This window comes from Odontomachus brunneus, unplaced genomic scaffold (genome assembly GCF_010583005.1).
Source record: "Odontomachus brunneus isolate Ranch 3 - 2012 unplaced genomic scaffold, Obru_v1 Obru_scaffold_009, whole genome shotgun sequence".
In the NCBI taxonomy this organism is placed as follows: domain Eukaryota; kingdom Metazoa; phylum Arthropoda; class Insecta; order Hymenoptera; family Formicidae; genus Odontomachus; species Odontomachus brunneus.
Window position 1 is genome coordinate 2,750,875 of NW_022639459.1, and position 20,544 is coordinate 2,771,418.

Consider the following 20,544-nt stretch of genomic DNA (forward strand, 5'->3'; position numbering starts at 1 on the left):
CCCGCAATCATCCTCGCCCTCATCCTCGGCGGCGCGCGGACGTCGTTGACCAGCTCGCGGGGCTGATTCCTCTCGATTCGCGGTGTAACAAGGCGGTACGCTTAATCGCAAACGCCGGAGCGCATCCTCCAATGGTGTCCCGAAGGATGCGGTCGATAGGGACGATCTGACGTCACGGGAACGTCGCGGAATTCATTACACAGACCGAGCCGTCCGCTTTAGCTGGGTGGGCTTAAAAATTAAAAGGCTCTCAAACAAAAACTCCCTTTTTACTTCCAGCCTCGTGGGATGTAATCCCTTCTCTCCGGTAGTGGTCCGTGCCCTGCCGACCGCCTCCCCCTTCCCTTCCCCTGCTCACCCCTTTCCTCTCCTCCGTGAATTTCGACGGTGGCCTGAAAACAAGCCCCTAAGACTTCATCTCCGCCTTCCACCTTGTCTCTCTCTCTCTCTCTCTCTCTCTCTCTCTCTCTCTCTCTCTCTCTCTCTCTCTCTTGCTCTCGCTCTCGCGGCGCTCATCCTCTCGCTCGTCGCAGTCGTCAGTTTACCCACCGATCCACGATGTACTTTTTCGTACTCGTCCCGAGCGAAACCCTTTCTTTTCGCGAGCGCATTACGCTCTGTTTGCGGGAGATTCGGCGGGTGATACGGCAACGTGGAGAGTGAATGGAGCCGCCCTGGATGAAGCCGTGTGTCCGCTTTAATGCGTTCGATCGCGTTGGCCGAATGTTGCTGAAGCGGGGGAATGATCATTTTTTAGACTTGTGCAAAGATATAATGCATGAAATTTCTAAGAGACGCATCTGACGAACGCGTCCCGACGTTCCATTCACGCGCCAAAATCGCCTGGCATATCTTAGGCACGTAATGTAACGTATACTTTCTGTTCTCTCACGAAGCGTCAAGCCTATTAGATGCATATTATTGGCGCAGACGTCGGTTAAATGCCAACGCGGAAGGCTGGTGTGCACGCGTTTGCATTACAGTAACTCTAAACCCGAGAACTCGCGAGATGTACGCGAGGGACTGCGACAGGTCGTTGATAAATGCGAGGGCAGCCATGTGTTAACAAAAAAGAGAAACGTTGGTGATTTATTTACAAAGAGATAGGAACAAGCCACGGACAACAAAGATTTTCGAATAGGGGCTCAACAATGAGACTGTTTTATCAACGACAATCCCATTGCAGCCCTGCCGAATATTATCCCGAGTATTCATGTAGAATCATGTAAATGCGGCAATTAGAGCGCGGCATTGTGTGTCTGTCGACGTCATTTACGCGACTGGCTTCTGTCGTTAATAGAGTCATCGCTTTGTCTACGAATCATTGGAATGTTTCAGCATCAGTCGCGGAAGCCGCGAAATTTCAGGTACCTAGAGAACCCCGCGAGCCCCTACTAGGCCGCAGCGGCATGCGTTATAAAGGACTATGCTGTATCCTCTGATTTAAATTCCCGTTGACTTCCTTCTTCGTGTCCGTGGACTCAGTCGCCGCGTCCTCCTTCACGAACTCGCGCCTCTTGTCGCTCTCCGCGGCGCCGTACAGATCCAAATTTTTGCCCAGATACCAAACCATTACGTCGAAGAATACTCCAACTATGGTAAATCCTGCAAGGCGAACGAATGAGTTTTAGTGTTAGAAGAAGACAAAGAAAACAGATAAGTCAGTTATCAACGACGATATTTTAATAACGCGTAATTAGTCAGCGAAATCTTTGTCTATCGACTAACAACGTTGTTTTTCGTTATCTTTTCGTCTCGACTTGATCACTCGACTTTTTTATTATCTAATCGACGAGATATAAGCGATTGGGTAATATGCGCGGGTCGTTCAACTCGCGATACTCACCGGCCGCTGAAATGTTCACGAAGTATCGGAAGTTCTCCTGGTGATGGAACCAGCAGTTGCCCCGAGTCCCACAGGACTCCTCCCATATTATGCAGGTCGAATCGATGATAGCCCCGTAAATGATCGGCCCCGGGATCAGGCCGAACAACGAGATGAACATTAGCGTGACGCCCTGGGCGAAACTCTTGTCCCGCTTGTCGACGCTCCTATAGTTCACCAGGACGTTACCGATTCTTCCGGAACAGGCTAACGAGTGCACCACGCAGGAGAGCACCGTGAAGAACAGGTATGGCCGGTTGCAATCGTTGGGACACGGGCCAGCTAGAACCTTGTCGTAAGTCGGTGCCTGCGGATCCGGCAGGTACACGTGCTGTTCGGGAACGAACGACCTGCTAGAGCTGGGGTACTCGAAGTGGCCCAGGACACGGCTTACCGGCTCGTCTAACGGTAGGCAGCTACAGTTGCCGAACTGCTTATCGTCTAGGATCGTCCGGCATCCAGCGTGGCAGGCGGAGAAGAAGGTCGTCCTCGACGCCTCGTGACAGACGGGCGAATACTTGACGCCCTCGCAATTGCAATCGGTGTTGCAATTGGCTGTCAGATTAATTCTGGGAATAGACAAAGGTTGCGCGATGAATTAGATCGTTTTCCGAGCTTGTCGCGCCTTAATTTCAATGAAACCACTTAACAACAAGGATTCGTGAATACATAATGAATGCACGTGAATTTATTTAAAAGATAAGATTGAAGGATCAATGGTAAGTGAATCAATGGTAAGAGAGTAAAATTAAAGAATTTATTGCAGAAGAAACGAAAAAATTAAATTGAATCACCAGTTGTAGAAAAATCTAAAAAAATGCAATTGAAGAATTAATGAAAAAAATCTAAAATATTAAATTGAAAGGTCAATTGTGGAAGAATAATAAAAGCGAAATTGAAGAATCAATGGTAAAAGACTCTAAAAAATAAAATAGAAAGATTAATGGTAGAAGAATCTGAAAAAAAACATTAAACTAAAAAATTAATAGTAAAAGGCTCTAGAAAATGAAATTGATGAATTATTGGTAGAAGAATCTAAAAAGTAAAATTGAAGAATCAGTTGTTTTTCTCTAAAACTGAAGGTGTACTCACTGCATGGTTTCTAAGTTTACACCACGAATGCCAGTATTCGTGCATCCGAGAAATATGAAAGAAACTTGTCCTGCGACGTAGCAAATGCCGACGATTACGTTCCACGAGAGTAACGGTCTAGAGCTCGGCTTGAATTTGCTGATTACCAATCCCGACAATAAGAATCCCAATACCATGCCTATCAACGATATCGGACCTACGAACAATCACGAAGAGGCAAGTTTCATACGAAATATTGCGTATCCAAAAGACATTCCACTCCTTCATTCGAGATAAACCATTCCACAAGAACGATATATATCGACAGATATCGTAAGATGTCGTAAGATGTTTTGCAAGATGAAATTATTCAATAGTCTCGAATTAATTTTATTTTGCGTTGAAAATATTTTAGATAACGCGAGCTCTATTAAACTTTATTGCGCAGAATATTACGTAAGGAGCCTTTCTAAGAGCACGTAATGTAGTTGTATGTGGATCGACCTGCGTACCTGCTATCACGGTACCGCCAGCCGCGGACGTACTGTATTGAACTTCAAGGTACTTCGCCAGAAACGTGAAATAGATCGAGCCGCCGAGCACATAAAATACGGAGCTTAAGTTGTTGCAGGTCAACAACCAGTTGGTTAACAGTCGCTTCATGGCTTTGGGAAATTCGCGGATTGTCGGTATATACTCCGCTTCCAGAGGTATTGGCTCGCTGGGCTCCATATGTATCGCGCACTTCTGCTGGAGCACTACGTCTAGCTTCAGAGGCACCTCACCATCCTGAATAAAAATTTCTTTGTTAATAGACGCTGATGTTTCAGAAAAATGTCCATCATTTCGTTACATGTAAACGTTTGCTGAGTAATTTCTTTTCTTTGTACGTCATTTTTTAAATGTATATAATGTATCTTCTTCCCTTTTCTTAAAGGAGATTTTCTTCCCGCTGACATAAGCAAATAAATAAATATAATATGTAGAAGAAAAGGAACATTTCTATACGCCAGACGAGAATCACTTACGAATGTCGAAATTCGATTATGAAGTTCGAAACGATCAATAATAAATTATTATCGGTCTTCGATCCCACTTCATATGACGAAAAGCGGGTCTCGATATAACATTGTTTCTTATCGATAATACACATGTCACCAACGATAACAGCACTTTAATTTCAACAATGTTGTAATGCGCGCTGAAAATTACCTTCTTGGAAGTGTTTTTTGAAGTGGGTAGATCACGTGGAAACATAGCGATCAGAACGGCAAACATGCCCATCGTGACGCCGAGAATGATCCAACCGAGCCACCATGCGCCTAACCATCGCGGGTCCTTCTTCGTGATAACCGGATGGAGCTTTGGGTCTATGTATAAACTCAAGCAAGCATAGCTCAGGAGAAATCCGATCGCCGGACCCACAGTTCGTAAAGCGTACGTGAAACCTTGCACACGAAATCGGGGACAGTTAGAAATTCCACACTGAGAGAAATTGTTCGATAAGAAATTAATAAACGGATATTTCCGATAAATTTTTGTATCCGATCAGGATAGAAAACATCCGATGAAAGATATCGGTTTATAATTTTTTGATCGGCTTATCTGATGAAATGTTATATTATGATCGAAAGTATTCGATGAAATTTCCGGATCTTATATTCTGATATATCCTGATATATCCTGATCGGATATAAAAATTTATTGGTATTTTGATCAAAAATATACGCACCTTCGAAAGGCATTGCGCACAAAGAAAGAAATTTGGTTGAATTAACCAAGTGATTTTGCTTGAAGAGGAGAAGATTTCTGGTTCTTAAAGTCGAATATTTAATTTGATTAATAAGAATAAAAAATTGGTTCTCTTCAATCAAAGCGGTTCACTCATCATTCTTTAACCAAATCTTTTTTCTGTACGCTTTTTATGCTTCACATTTTTGATAATAAAATTTTAGCTTATGGTGCGTCAATAGCGAGCACTTTTGCTTTTTACTTCTATTGGCAAAATAAGTTTAACTCTTTAGCTCGAATCTTCAATCGAATTTTTACGAATTTTAAGTCCATTAGAATACAGTAAGCTTAACGAACAAAGCTCACCCAAGAGCATAGGTATGTTTTTCTTCTTCGTGTTATCGTCCAGATATGTCTGTCCCAAACCGTAGTAAAGCGTGGTGCCGATACCAAGAATAAATTGAGAAATAAAAACCAGCAATCGGGGGAGCATGTTGGTGCTTATCATGGTTTCGGCATCGCATTGCTCTGGAATGTCTGTGCGTGGGCAAATCGCAAGGTCCTTCGGGACTGTCGTCATATTCAACAAAGTCTGGTCCAGATATTCTTTCGTCAACGCCAATGCATCCTTCCCGGGTCCGTATATGAAGTGAGGTAGAGCCAAAACGAGGCAGGATAACGCGCTCAAGGCGACACCAACCGCGATCCACCTCGGCCGATGACTAGATCCTCCGTAGTAGGTCAAGATCAAAGACAAGATCTGAGAGATCTCGTTGCCGGAGAGGATCAGTCCTAAGAGATGTAACAGATGAAATGAAGCAGTAGGACAATTTAGTTATATCATTCATTAAATCGCACATTAATTTACGAGTTAGAATTATTAATTGATGATTAGAGACTATCTTAATTAAAAATTAATTCACTTGCACGATACAATTATTCTAATCAATCCTATCTTCTTCTTATTTTATCAGTTATTCTCTAATAGTCACTCAGCAGCCACTTATTAGCTCGTTTCCCAAAAAATGCAATTATATAACAGTTCAGATTTGAATTTGCATGTTTCAAGAGCTTTCTGTATAGAAAATCACTGAAGCACATTAATCGTACAAAGTATTTTGAGAAAAGGGGAGATAATGAGAGAGAGAGGAGAAACTAACCAAAAAAGAAAAAAATAACAAGAAATCAATTACTAGAAATGAAATAAAAATATCTGCGTTACTAGATATATAAAATAATAAGAAAGAAATGATTCCATTATCAGGTGGGAGATAATAGAATATCCATAGAATTTTTCTGTGCATGCGAGGTTCTTAGCATCGTGAGAAGAGCGTTGCATTATTCGTCTCAAATTGCGGCGGGTGTGTACATAGGTGTATCGATCGTTTAAGGTGACGAAGTCGTTTACCTTGTACGTGAAAAACGCACACACCGCCGCGTCGGTGTGTGACTGCAAGATACGTTAATCGACTCATCAATCCGTTATCGCCCGTTAATTATGTTTATTCTCTAATTAAACAAATTCGGTGTTTCCTGCCTAATCGTGCGTGAAGGAAAGTATATTGTGCGCGTTTGCACGCGCGCATGTATGTTTTATGAAATAAAGAAATTCAAAACACGCGTCGCGTACGAGGAGCAACGGCGCTTCGCTGTTTGAGAGCGCGTTAATATTTCGAGTGCGTGCGTGACTGTAAGGTCGTGTAACGCTCTCCACCGCGTGTCTTTGCTCCGCGGTGCTCGGTGTCCAGCGCTCGCCGCACTGACGGCAGATTTGTCACTTCTATGATTGCGACACACTACTTACCTACTAGATAAGTGCACACGGAAACGCGAACCGTGCGTGTGCAAGTACGTGTACTTAAACGCGAGTATACCCGCGACGCTCGAGTATACTCGGCTTCGCCGGCAATGGAATCCGAATCGCTGAGGGCGATTAAGGCGCGCTGACGCTCCAAATCTCGTCGTATCGGGATGAGACGCTACGTCAATCATTCGCTCTTTCTCTTACGTACAGGCACTTTCTGCCCGTTTATCGCCGTTTATCGCCGAGGATTATTGAAATTCCCTGAATTGTAAATCGCGAACGCCGTGAGATCCGTGCTCGCGAAGAACGGAAGCAAAGCCCGGTAATATCGTGAGGCCAAGAAATAGAAGCATGCAATTGGAATAGGAACCAGTCGCTGGATATTAGAGCGAATAATTTATAGTTGCAGAAAGATTGTTACGTTTGAATGTATGATGACACACGCGTTGATTATTTTTCTGAGCTTACAACATACGCGAGTTACAAATATTTTTGTTTGAAAATGTCTCGCACGCTTTTTACTGCAAAATTATTGTAATTACTTGAATGCTCTTTACAATGTATATTGTATATTCGCTAGATTATACCGAAGAATTTTTGTGTCAAGTACTGAAGAAATAACAGATTTGACAATCTATTATTTCACCATATAAAAATTATTGAAGTAATTAGGATAATTTTGTAGTAAATCAGGTCAGATGTGTATAATACTGTCGAACAAATATACGGTAATTTAAAATACGGTAGTTCAAATTTACGGTAGTTTTGGTTGTAATCCGGTCTGCGGAATTGCAAAAATTTTGTTGCAATTTTTACCGCAATATTTTCTCCGTGCTGTCCGAGATTATGCGCACTAATATGCAACGACTGACTCCTACAAGCCACGCTTCTATTTCTTAAGTCGTATACTTTGAAAGTCTGCTCGTATATATATAGTTCAATAGTATCAAATGTGGCACACTTGCTCCGCCGTGCGGTTTTACTATACGCGATTGCGCGAGTGAGACTCACCAGTGGTGCGACTGGGTATCTTGAATCTCTTCTCCAGAGTCGTCAAGGTGACGACGATGTAGATGAAGGCCATCGCCTGAACGGTGCCCAATAAACCGTACACGGCGATGAAGTTCCTCGGGGTAGCCCGATTCCGTAGCCATCGGGGGTAAATGCCACATATTCCACAGTCTTTGCTCATATCTCGGCTGGCCCTAAAATAAAATTGATTCGGAAGCGGAATTCGTGATTTTCTCTCACGGAAAACGATGACATTTCCAGTTTGCGATAGCTAAAGACAAACTGTTGCCTCGGGGGAAAATAAGAGCTGTCGATGCGCGTCTATCTCGTGCGATTCGCACTCGTATTATCAAAACGTCAAGTCGTGTCGAAATCGGCAGTTTTAATTCTGACCCTTTCTGAGAAAAATGCTTGGTGTTCATAACTGTAATTACATAGAGAAATAAATTATAGAATCATTGTCTTATTTATTAAATTCTACACTGAAAAAAGGACTTGGTTGATGAAACAAAAATTTGGCTAAAATGGGATCAATCAAATATTTGGTAATTACACAACCAAAAAATTGAATTGCCGCTATTTTGCCTTATTTTCTCAGTAATATATAAGTCACTAAGCGAAGCAAAATAGCGGTAATCAAACTTATTTCTTTTCTCTCAGCGGATTTGCTTCTCTAGTCTCAAGTGATTTTTATAGAAAATCGTCGATTCGTCCACCTCGACAAGAAAAATTGAACTTCGACTTGCCTCGCGACCCCGTTAACAACGTCAGAATACAAAATACAAGAGTAATGGGTGGGGGGAGGGGGGAACAAAGCGTCGTTGTTGGATTGACGAGAGATGATGGTGACTTGCAGCTTTAAGCACTCCACCACGCCGCGACGAGGGTGCGCGTTATGTCGGATAACGCGAAAGGCAATTAAAAGGCCGCGGTCATCCGAGATCTCTTCGTGTCGCTACTGCATGTGCCAACTTTCAGTGCGTACACATCGCGCCGTGTATTGCGCGCAGGGGTTTGAAAAATACGAGACACGTGTGTCAATATGCAAGTCGCGATAAGGCCTATCTAATTGTCATAAATATCGCATAATTATTAGCACATTAATTACAACGTTGTCTCACTCACGTCGCACACATATCGCGGATAATTCAGCATACCGTAGATACTACAGCGACAGTAGCAGTGCTCTCTTCCTCTCCCCTCCCTCCTCTTCTCCTCCCCTCTCTCTCTCTCTCTCGCTCTCTCCTCTCTCTCTCCTCTCTCTCTTTCTCCCTCTCTCTCTCTCTCTCATTTATGCAAACGTGATGTGAGTTATGTAAGACTTTATTCTCGCTACTAGAAGTTCGCCGGCCCAATCCCAATTCGTGTTTGCGCGCATCCGTAAACCGGAATGCACGCGTGCAGCAATTGCATGCAAGTTTCTAATTCGTTTTACTTCTGCCCTAAACAAAAATTCTCAAGTGACAAATTATTTCAAACGTGTCTACAACGATCGAACTCGTTCTTGGCCCGCTCTAAGAGATCGGGAGAAGCAGAAACATTTTGCGTTGTTTCTCTAATGACACGGCGATAAGTGGTGCTTATAAACCAGTCCCAAGCATTTGCATAAACGATAATATTAATCCTTGCATCCGCGTTAGCTTGCGAAGTAAGTAAAATTGATCTGACTTTAACGGCTTAATTTCACAAATATTTGTTAAGACAAAACAAGCGAAAGTATGCATATATTACTATATTAGTACTGCATCATTGATGCTTTTACTGTGATTTCATTTGTATCCTCTTTTCTCAATTTCACTTGCTCTTTACACGCAACAATAGTCGACGATTTTTCCTCTCTATTATTCTAGAACCAGTTGGTCTTCTCTTCGTTCGTTTTTTACCGCAAATCGTTTCTACGCTAATATATCATCCAGTCGTCCTTGATGACGATTGCATTCAATTTTAATTCGTTCCATTTCACATTTTCCCCTTGACCAAAATAGACGAGTGACAAATGATTTTAGACGTCATTGCACCGCAAATTTCTGAAGCCACATTTTCCGTTAAGTCAGCAGCGCATTCTTTAAATGAGGATCTCCATGTCTCACGAACCTACTTTTCTTGCGTTTCTTTGACCCGCGTGTTTTTCGAGTAATAGAGATCTGTATCCTTCTTTGTCACTTTAAGCCATGAGCATTTAGATATCACCTTGAACGCTTTCACATGATCTATTTACACTCTTTTTCTTCAATTTTGCTTGTAACGATATCTTCCTTTATAACAATACTTTGTAACAACAGTCGATGATTTTTCATAAACATCTCTGTGAACTGTTGATCCTTTTTATTTATCACTTGTGTTTTTCGATTCACACACACATGCATGCTGGATCATCGATTGTTTTTATTTTTTTAAACCGTTCCTCTAGCTTTTTTAACCAACTTAAAAAAGAAAAAGATTCTCAATTCTGTATGTTTCTTTTATAATTGTTTTTCTTTTATTTTTTTAAACATATATTTAACAATTTCTTCATATGATCGAAAATGCCCATCTCGCGCAAAAGCCAAACGGCAATTCGAAGTTTGCTTGAATATGATCTATCTAATAGCATCTAGAAATGAGTTTAGTCCCATTCTTGTTAAACAGAATATATCTTGAGATGCTTCACGCTCAAAGGCCGATAAACGTAGAATGTTTTTATTTTCTGCTCCTCATCGAGAGTCTAATTAAAAGTTAAATTAAAAATGTGATTGCGAGAAATTTGTACGGCATTACTTATTCATATTCTTGAACTCGATGAGGAAAATCCACGTGTGCGGATATACGTAAATTATTATAAACAATAATACGCGTAATTACGTCGTAATAAACGCAAATTTCATTTTATTCATCAGTCGAGATGTAATACTAACTGCCGACCGTTCCGTAATTATTCCCGTCGTCTATGTACCTGAGGCACAGACTTACGTAATTGTAATTCAACCTTAGCGCAAGTTTCATAGCCGGAGAAGACGCTAATCTGAAGTTTTAGCGGATTATAACACTTCCGTTTCACTGCTTCTGAAGACACCTCGTAAAAGAGCGCGTTTAAGGCGAATTACGCAATTATGTAGAATTCTATGATCACTTTATCTGAGGGAAGAGATTGTTCGAACACCAAAAGAGGCGTCGCACGCAAGAACTTTCGTCTCCTCGCTCCTTTCCTTCCTCTTCTTTCCTCAGTTTTCTTTTCTTCTAGAAAAACGCGTGATCGCGCGCCATCGCTTCGCGGTTATAGACAGGTCTGCGCGAATTCTTATGTAATTACGATAACTAAAGATCCCCGCTTTGCCACGGCAAGGGTGAGTTATTTATTAGAAGATAACGAGAATCGCCATTGCTATTTCTCGAAAACAATCTGAGCGCTCATTCACAAGATACGCATCGCGCCGATTATTATCACAAGACATTATGCGATTCACGCGATCGTACATCATCGTTGCGCGCAGTCTTTTTGTAGTTGATATTGCTTCGAATTATCTTATACGGCGCACGCCGTATCTCGGAACGCTTCAGTGTCTCTTGGAACACGTTTGAACTGAGCAATCTCGCGCCGATCTTGTCAAATGCGAGATAAACGAGTGCGAATTTCGGGCGGTGCGCGGTAAACAGCACTTTCGTTCGGCTTTAAAAAACAAAAGTTACATACGAAGGATGCGTTCTCACCTTGACCTTAAACCTTACGTGGATGCTCTGGAGGGACTTCCCGGCCGCGACTCCTACTGGATCGCGATCCTCGAGTCGTTCCTCGCTCGCCGAGACGGCTCTAGTCTACCGGGTAGCTCGGAAATCACTACGCGCTGCGGGCGCTCTAGTTTGTACGAATAAACGCGGGATAACTGAGCTTGCTCGTATGTCAATGGCAATGCTCCCCTACTATTTCTCTATCAAGTCAAATGATAAGCGGAACGTCATTCAAAGGACGTTACCGCCGGTAAGACACGGCTGCTGACATCTTATTACCGGCATCCCAAGTGACGCGCCGAGGCGCGCCCGCGATCGCTAGGTAACAAGCAGCTCGTGCGGTTGGAATCCGTGCTGAAGCTTCCGAAGACGCAACGCAGAGTCCCGACGCAGCTGTTTCTTCCGATGGAACAGCGAGAACCACGAGGGAGAGAGACAGAGAGAGATCACGTAGGAATTCCTGCCGCTACGGCACGCAATTGGCGTTACCATCGACTGGAACAATCGCATAAGGATCGATATCAGGTCACATGAAAACTATTTTCTGTTTAAATACGATTTTTTTTTAATTTATATTTAAATACGATATTTTTTCAAATTTCCACACGGATCGTTTTCAATATAGATACAATATTTTTTTACCGCGTACGATCATGCACTTGCATTAAATGGATTTTAAAATATTTTCGTATATATAGATACCAAAATATATGAAATTATATTAAAATTTAATGTTAAAAAAATGAAAAAATTGTTTTACAACATATTATGATGAAATTTGTTGTTATTTTTTATTTAAAACATCCCTCGTGCAACCAATTTTCAAATTGCCATTAACAACCCAAACAGAACATAAAATTACAATGACATCAAAATAATGAGAAAATCGTGATTGAGAAGTGAGTCTTTTAGTAATTTTCTTGTCCTTTTTACGTCATCGTGATTTTTATACACCTGGGAAGGGTTCTATAGATTCTACCATTTTTTATTATTTTTATTATTAATACTATTAGTATTACTTCGCTATTATTAATACTTTTTTATTATTAATACTTCACTTTTTTTAGAGATTTGAACAAAAAGTGCATCGCTGTAAAGCTGTAGTAAACAAATAAGACGTATTTTGTATACGAGAACCCTTATAGAAATATCATATTAAGAATCATTGATAATTACTTATTTTCAGTATTAAAAATACTGGATAATAAGTAATTATCAATGATTCTTAGTATGAAATTTCTATAAGGGAAACGTTGTCGTTCAAAATATTATTCTGTCATGAATTTCGTCAGCTTTATTTGACGAAATATTAACGGCACGATACGCACGTAGTTGCGAGGAGTGCCAAATCATCATGTAGTGTCATCAGTGTAGCGGCAGCCTGGTTATTTTTGCATAGTTATGCTCCCGCGACGAGGGCGGCCCTTCTTTTGCTTGTTTTTGCGAATCGTCGCGACGATACGCGTCCGATCTCGCAAGGCCATTAGATTTATCTTTAGCCGGCAAAAACGACGGCAGCGACAGCGACGAAGACGAAACTACGCAACGAAATCTCTTCTGCCCGACGAAGCAAATATCGAACAATGTAATTGTGGATTCTCGTCGTTTAATATGACTATCGATTGTCGACTATCGTGAAACACGAAATGACAAATTTTTAAATTTTTATTGAGAAACGACGAAAGTTAGCGATATTCCACGTGAACTTAAGTTTCTTTTTACATGTACGGCTTGATTGATACGCATAAATGCGAACACAATGAAGAAGAGGTAAGAAACACGTGGAAGCACATTTTATCTTAATGACAATATATTTGTTTTCGGTTTTCGTTAATCTATCAGATCTATAGAGCGTATATTAATAATATTGAGGATAACAGATAATATATATATGTATATATATTACAACCTATTTTTATAATTAAGCCTATATACAGTTAATTCTAAGAGTATAGGATATCCAAAAACATGATACCCATAATAAAGGGCACGTTTGCCTGTGGATTCGCAGCATAACTTCCTAATGTCAACCTTCTCATTTTTAACGGAAGCTTCGACGCATTTTGTAACAAACTTCTCAATCACGTGTCCGTTCCGCCAAGTTAAGTACATAAACAATGTTATATAACTAGTAGTAATAATGAAATGGTAATAATAATAATAATAATATAATGCCAATAATAAAATAATAATGAAATAATAATAGTAATAATAATAAAATAATATAATAATTTATTTCCCTATTATCATAGTCGAACGGTTCGGTAATAATACTTAACTCTAAGGCTTCCTAACCTTTTTTCCTTGCTAACTTTTTACAAAGAGTTTTGGTTTCTTGCCTGCGCATTAATTTCTACTTACAAATCTAACAAATCGCGCGAGTTGAACCCGCTTAAACTTTGAAAGGGCTTGGGACTAGATGAGGGACAACCGCGTTCCTCATGACCTAATATCGGTCGATTACATTTTGATATTCATTTAGCTCCTCACCCTTTCGTTGAGCCTCACTCCTGTACACGAGTTAGCGCGTCGAGCGTTGCACTAACGGATCGCTGACTAGTTTCTAATCGATGAGACTACTCGACTGTGCTAATTAAGGCACTGGATCACTAAGAGTAGACGAACGTACACTTTTCGTTTAACAGCATTCAGTTAGACAAAGTCCCCGGGAATTGTCTCAGATGGTAATCTCGTTCTTTTTTTTTTTTTTTTTTTTGTTCCTTTCTTTTCCTCCTTACGACAGTCGTTTCAGAAATTAACTTTCCGTTAAAAGGATAAAAAGTGTCAAGTTCGATCGCTGGGTCCACTAACTTGTTTTTCGATGGCTTCGCGTCGCCACAAAATCGGCTGGTGTTGCTTCGTTTAAACAAACTGATCAATTAACATAACAAGGCCTCGAAAGTAAGACACTTCGTTGTCTCGCTGGTTGTGCGATTTTAAGGCCACTGCGGTTCGATTACAATTTGCTGTTTTGAGAGTCGTGTGTGTTTCTCCTTTTTCTTGTTCAAAAATTATATCTGTCACTGTGTATCTTGATAAAACTATTAACACGTTGAATACCATGACGGTCTCTCACTCCCTACTGACCGGCACACTACAATATTGCCGCTTCACATTAAGTTTTTTCTTTCTCTTTTTCATTCTCTACAACATACAAAGTACAATTAATTGTATTTGGAAATTTGGTACAATTAATATAACTAATTGGAACGTGATATAAAAGATGTACAAGTGTTTTATCGCTTTTATTTAGAGTATTTTTTGACAAATTTAACTCAATTCGATCATTAAGTCAAACGGAAATAACAAGCTTCCATACAATCAAATTGATAGAATATAACGCGGCAGTCAACGTGTCAATATTTCAACTGGTAATGAAGTGACAACAGTATGATAGAAAAGTTTCACAACCCGTAATCGATGACAATTTGTAAAATCATAAACCGACTGGCAACAAAGAGACAAGACAAGCGGTGCGTATGAATTGGAATATTTGTGAACAAGTACTTCAGAAGATATAACGTACAATTACGATGTACTCTGTATGTATAGATACATCTACATGTGCTGTTCTGATGGTCGATCGCGAATTTATTTCGAATTAAACTTGTTTCCAAAGAGAACAGACTTGTCATACAAACCAATATAACAAGCATATTAAGTAGATTACATATGAAATAGATCATTAAAAAATCAGCGGTGTTTTAATAAATTATCGTCTTCAAGCCGTATCGTACTCATTTTAACATTACGTAGGAAAATGTAACTTAACAGTTTATAAGAAATACATAGTCGATTTGACGTAAAAAGATCTTAAGATTTATCTGAATCTTAAAATATCGTATTTAAAGTACATTTATAACTTTAAATATGCTGTTCTCTCAGGAAATGCGCGCGCGTATCTTTCGAACGTAAGTACATATGATATCTGAGGAGTTACCACGGAATTTTCGCGAAAGTCGTATGCCGCTTTTAGAATTGCTTCATGTTTACTTCATCAGTATATCTCGTCGCGATCATCTTTATCCGTTAAATTCTGTCCAAGACGCGTCATATCGTAAGTATGACGAAAAATTCTAACACGCGCGAGTGTTCAGAAGCTCGAAAAGTTACTCGAGCACTGCACACTTAAATCGCGTTTTTTTCTTTCTGCAATATTCGTTCAGATTCATGTAAGATTTATAATCTCTGAAAACAACACCTTTTTCCTAAAAAGACACAATTTGTTCCTTTTCGAATCCACACAAAGAGAACGATTTATTGAATCGAATAAATGTTTCTTTGGAATAATCCAAATAAATTATTTGGTTGATACAACAAAAATATTTCTTTGGAACTAAGCCGCAAATAAATATTTTTGTTGTCAAACAAAATATTGTTCGATCAACCAAAAAATTCATTGGACTATTCCAAAAAATATTTATTTGATTCAACCAAATCGTTTTCTCTGTACACAATGGATATGTAAATAACACGTATAGTCAACATAGCCTTAGATCAACTTGACCCGGTTTCCCATACTTTTGAAATACAAAATCCACTATGTTTTAATACACGAATCTACTTGGCTCCCGAAATACACGGTTGAACCTTGTATATAATATAATATATATCTATAATTAATCATAACCCTTATATATATAAATTTTGTTTCTATATGGCCACACATATAATTACATAATTGTAAACGTCTGACACTGAATAAAAATGCTGGTGAGTGAAAGAAGAACAGTGTGTCATTAAAATATCACTGAAGTAGTACCATTTAATTAATTATCCACGTAATCGACTGCCACATACATAAGTAAGCCGCCTCGATTTTACTTGTCCAACAGCATTTTTCTTCACATGGACATATAAAATAATGTATGATTAGATACATGACCATACAGATACAAAATTCATATATAACCATTTTTTTTCTCGGGACTTCTCTCGAGATATGACGCAGAATAATATTCAAAAACCCCACGATGCTCTCTTAGTGGCTCTTGAACACGGGCAGATTCACATGGTACATATAATTATTTTTGTTTCTTTTCGGTGTTTCGAAACGTTCGCTAGCGAAATAAGAAATTACGGGCAAGATCACCGTGTTACCCTCCTCTTGTTATTTCATATCGCTATTTCTCTCCTTCCCTTAATAAAATCGTATTAACCAAGTTCTTGACAAACGTCAAATCGGTAAAAAAAAAACATAAAACATCTTACGGTCTCTTTATGGTCTCTTACGGTTACGGTTTTCTTACGGTCGAGCTCGTCGCGATACATATCAAGCTTCTGATCTGCTCTAACAATGGGAGAATCTTTGAGCAACATCGAGCTACAAAGCGTTGAACGCAAGATTTGTGCATGCTAAAAAAAACTTAGTAATAAGCACACGCATAGCGATCACGGATGCCGATCGTGTCGAAAAATATGTCTTGGAAAACCGGGTCTACTACTGCTACTACTTCTTCTCCCGTTCACATTTTTTCTCTCCCTAAAGAAAAGTGACTGTATATAACTATATAAAATTACGTAAAATTACACGTAAAATTAGATATGAGCTACGTGTATGATTTTTGTCCCTATATGGCCACTTATATAATTATACATAATACATAATTATATATGACACATAATTGGTCATACAGAGACGAAATTTATATATAACTATAAATAGATACTTTTCCTCGGGGCTTCTTCGAAGTACAACACATGCTAGAACGACATTCAGAAGCTTATGACCGGGCTCCTCATGGTTTTTCAACACCGATTAGGTACATTTATTTTGTCCCTTCTTGGTGTTCCAAAATGTTCGTACCTTTCCTATCGAAACAGATTAAGCTATGCCTGTGCCAATTATAAATAATAGTAATAATCAAAATTTAAAGTACAGTTACTACTTCCTTTCTAATCTTACGTAAGTCGAATAAGCTAATAACCGCTTTTAAGGATAGAAGATGATAAGGAAGATTAGATTTATCTGAAAGAGAGAAAAAGACGGGGATGGGAAGAGTAGGGGGCGAGTGAAAGACTAAACGAGAAGTAAAGAATCACCGAGCCTGAGACGGTTTTGGCAAAGACCACTTTGGCAATGTTCTCCTTTCTTCTCGCGTCTCTCGGCATGTATCCTCGACTTTTCGAAGCGGTCCCCGCTCTCTCTAGCGAAATGGGAAGAGTCACGCTTCTGCCAGTGATAAATGCAAATCATAATGACCGAAATTTTCAACAATATTACTTCCTTCCTGATCATACGATAGGACGAATAAGCCAATGTCAGCTTCAACGGGCGGAAACAGTGCGGAAGATTAGATTTGTTAGAGGGAGACAAGGAGGAGGCAAGGGGGAAGAGTACAAGTTAGAGACTAAACGCGGGAAGTTACGGACCGACGAACCTCAAGGAACTCACTCACTCAATGGGTTCTTCTCCCTTCTGGGGCCTTTTAGATTATTTATGATATTTTGCAACGCGTGAAGAGGAACATAAGGTACATCTCGCCGTCTCAGCGAGTTGATTGCTGTCTGTCGATTACTCCTGAGAATTATCGATTGTCTCGTGCTTGTCTCGCTGCATATTTGCGTTCTCTTCACCCCATAGTCTGACTATCTCCGAGCGATTATGCGGTACAGCGTTATAGACCTATTGTAATCTGGCTTCCTGAGGTGTCGTCTGATACGGTAGGCCGGGAAAAGCCGCGCCAGCTGCTGTTGCCGCCGCCGCCGCCGCCGCCGGTAGGCCCGCAGCACCTGGCAGTGTTGCGTAGGTGTACGGAGCTACGTAACTCGCTGCTGCTGCATTAGCTGCAAAAGAAACAAGTTTTTTTCTCTCAAAATCCGTATTTGGCCGTAGTGCGAGATCTCCTTACGCACTAGTCTTTGCAAATATTAGCACACTGAGAAAAGAAATATTAATATCTAAGAGATGAAACATATTTATTCGGTGGGCACCAATAACATGTTCCCTAGAATCTGAATTCCTTTATTTAAATAGAATAGACGACGGTCTTTATAAAAAGTTAAGCTTTCGAGAAAATGTATATTTGCTTGTCTGAGAAATGTTAGTGCATCAGTGTAGATAAATATATGTATTAGTACCCGTGGAATAAATATGTTTGTATTTCTTAGACACTTTTTTCTCGGTGCACTCGATTTAATCAATGTAATCTAATAACAGGCTTTAGATTTTTATCTTCCAGATTTTCACATACACGTCATAGTAGAGCAACAGCATCCCCCACGTCCAATTCGGCAACTATTTTGAGGGGTTTATTTTCCTAAGCCTTTTCTTAAGCGAAAGATAGAAAACAGTCACGCGCAGATGTTAATCAAATGAAATTATCAAAACTATTTTTAAAATATTAGATAATGCACGCGTAATAGAATTTTCATTTCGGATTTACTTGCTATGAAATTTATAGCGATTCGAAATTAATCAGGAGCTTACCCTAACAGCACATGATTCGAAGAATCTACAAAGATTGTGTGTATTTCCTACATATTCGAGATATGCACAATGTCAGGGGAATCTGAGATATAATGGGGCATCTTCGATAACTCTGTAAAGAGATACTACCATGTAATAAAATGTTTTGCAATTATTACTCTTAGATGTGTCTCTTACTGTATGTTATTATCAGTCGTCATAATATCTTTTAGTAAAAGGTATTATTTTATGCATATATGTATATCACAGATGTACTTATTATATACTAGAAAGTATTCTCAGATATTGAGGAAATATAAAAATGACATGTTTAGTTATTTATACATTATTTATATAACATAATGTACAATATAGTGTATATCTCGAATGTATGGAAAATACACGCGATTTACTTTCGCGATATCCTCCGAACATTCTCAAAATCTGGATGCTGGTGCTGTTAGGATAGTCATGCTTAGTTGTCGTCATGCTTAGTACAATTTTCTATATCGTAAAGTCTTTCTTAAGGAAGTTTTATTTATAAATTCGTCAAGGAAAGGCCCTGATGCGTAAAAAAAGGAAAAGAACAGAAAATAATTCCGGTCTGAAACATAGCTTAACAACGTAAAATAATGTATTGTTTGGCGATAAATGACGAATCGCAGGAACGTGGAAACATATTCACAAGCCATATGCGTATTTAATAAATCTTCACACACAGTGCCCCTCAGCCTTCTTCAGGTTTTTGTGATACAATAAAGCGTACGATGGTTACATCGACCACCGTCACCCATCTCGAGAGCACCGCCACCATCACCAGACAGAGCGCATTAAGTTGACAACATATTATGCGTCAGTCGTATAGTTGCACAAAGCACGCGTAAACATGCAAGACTTATTCTCTCGATTGCTTGCTTACCATCGAATTACGCAGCGAGCACTGAAGATTTTGCGTATGCGCGTACAATTAAATGCAAAGGAACAGTTATGAAGTACAAGAGCTCAAGAGGACACGTAGAGTTACGTCAGATTGAACATTAAAGATTAAAGTCAGATCTGGCAGATCGAGAAAGGAAAGCGAGAGAGATCACCTCTCGCGGCAATTGTTCAGCTTACGAAAATCTCGTCGTTACTCGATCGAGTGACTCATAAACGCGACATGATCGCAAAATATTCAGTGATCAAAGTCGAAAAGAAGCGATGTATGCATACTATCGCAGAAATCTATGGCGGAGTTCCCACAAAAGATCCGTCAGGAAGCGGCCAAGGCTCTCTCTTGTACGGCGAAAGATACGCGCGCGCGCGCGCGCGCGGACAGGACATGTGCAGAATAAGCGACACCTCATTGCATCCGCCTGGTGTCGGAGAGCTCCGACACATCCGACGTCGAAATTACCATTCCCCTAACCGGGTAGAACCCGGTATAACCCGATGCGTAGCTCCCGCGTAGCGGTAGCCGCACATCGGGTTACACGGGCGCGCTTCCCATATTCTCCTTCTGAGCCGATATGTGAACAATGCGTGAGTAGTGTGTGAATAATATGTGGATATGCATATACGCACGTTAAAAGAAAAAATATGAAAACTAAAAGACATTTATTCGCCGGGTACTAATACTTTCATAAGTCTAAATTCTTGCGCTTAAATCAAATAAACAACTGCCTTTGTGAAAAGTGTATGATGACGGGGGATCTTAGAAAGTATATATTCTCTCATTTGTGTGAAAAAAATGTTTTCTCAATGTAAAAATTGTGTATATCAGTACAAAAGTGAATATGTCATTAGTACCCACTGAATAAATATTTTTCATTTTCTAAATACTTTTTTCTCAGTGCATATATATCTCTCTATTTCTCTGTGCAACATATATCGTACAAATATATATATATATATATATATATATATATATATATATATATATATATATAT

At 39.7% G+C, this 20,544-nt stretch overlaps 2 protein-coding genes across 5 annotated transcripts in view; both read right to left on the reverse strand.

The window, feature by feature from the left end:
* Nucleotides 1-1,060: 1,060 nt before the first annotated feature.
* Nucleotides 1,061-11,376, reverse strand: LOC116840290 (solute carrier organic anion transporter family member 74D). 2 transcript variants are annotated; one of them, XM_032806824.1, is made up of 8 exons: nt 11,190-11,376; nt 7,503-7,696; nt 5,054-5,479; nt 4,169-4,404; nt 3,469-3,745; nt 2,978-3,173; nt 1,847-2,454; nt 1,061-1,605 (listed from the first exon to the last, which is right to left on the reverse strand). In XM_032806824.1, exons 2-8 carry the CDS (start codon nt 7,681-7,683, stop codon nt 1,415-1,417), a joined length of 2,115 nt encoding a protein of 704 aa, XP_032662715.1. In that variant the 5' UTR covers nt 7,684-7,696; nt 11,190-11,376; the 3' UTR covers nt 1,061-1,414. The 2 variants fall into 2 exon arrangements, with proteins under 2 accessions (XP_032662715.1, XP_032662716.1); XM_032806825.1 differs by lacking the exon at nt 11,190-11,376 and adding an exon at nt 8,660-8,677.
* A 2,048-nt stretch (nt 11,377-13,424) lies between these two features.
* LOC116854153 (RNA-binding protein 24-like) overlaps nt 13,425-20,544 on the reverse strand; it is a 47,568-nt gene continuing 40,448 nt past the window's right edge. For all 3 annotated transcript variants that reach the window (XM_032835791.1, XM_032835793.1, XM_032835792.1), the window contains exon 6: nt 13,425-17,993. In XM_032835791.1, coding sequence (XP_032691682.1) covers nt 17,833-17,993 — 161 coding nt within the window. In that variant the 3' untranslated portion in view covers nt 13,425-17,832. The remainder of the gene's footprint in view (nt 17,994-20,544) is intronic.

Excerpts from the sequence above, each read along its gene's own strand:
- LOC116840290 (XM_032806824.1), bottom strand. The coding sequence starts at position 7,683 with ATGAGCAAAGACTGTGGAATATGTGGCATTTACCCCCGATGGCTACGG. Across the intron at positions 5,480-7,502 it reads GATACCCAGTCGCACCACTG|GACTGATCCTCTCCGGCAAC; the intron begins GTGAGTCTCACT and ends TACATCTCTTAG. Across the intron at positions 4,405-5,053 it reads AAACATACCTATGCTCTTGG|GTTTCACGTACGCTTTACGA; the intron begins GTGAGCTTTGTT and ends TTCGTGTGCAAG.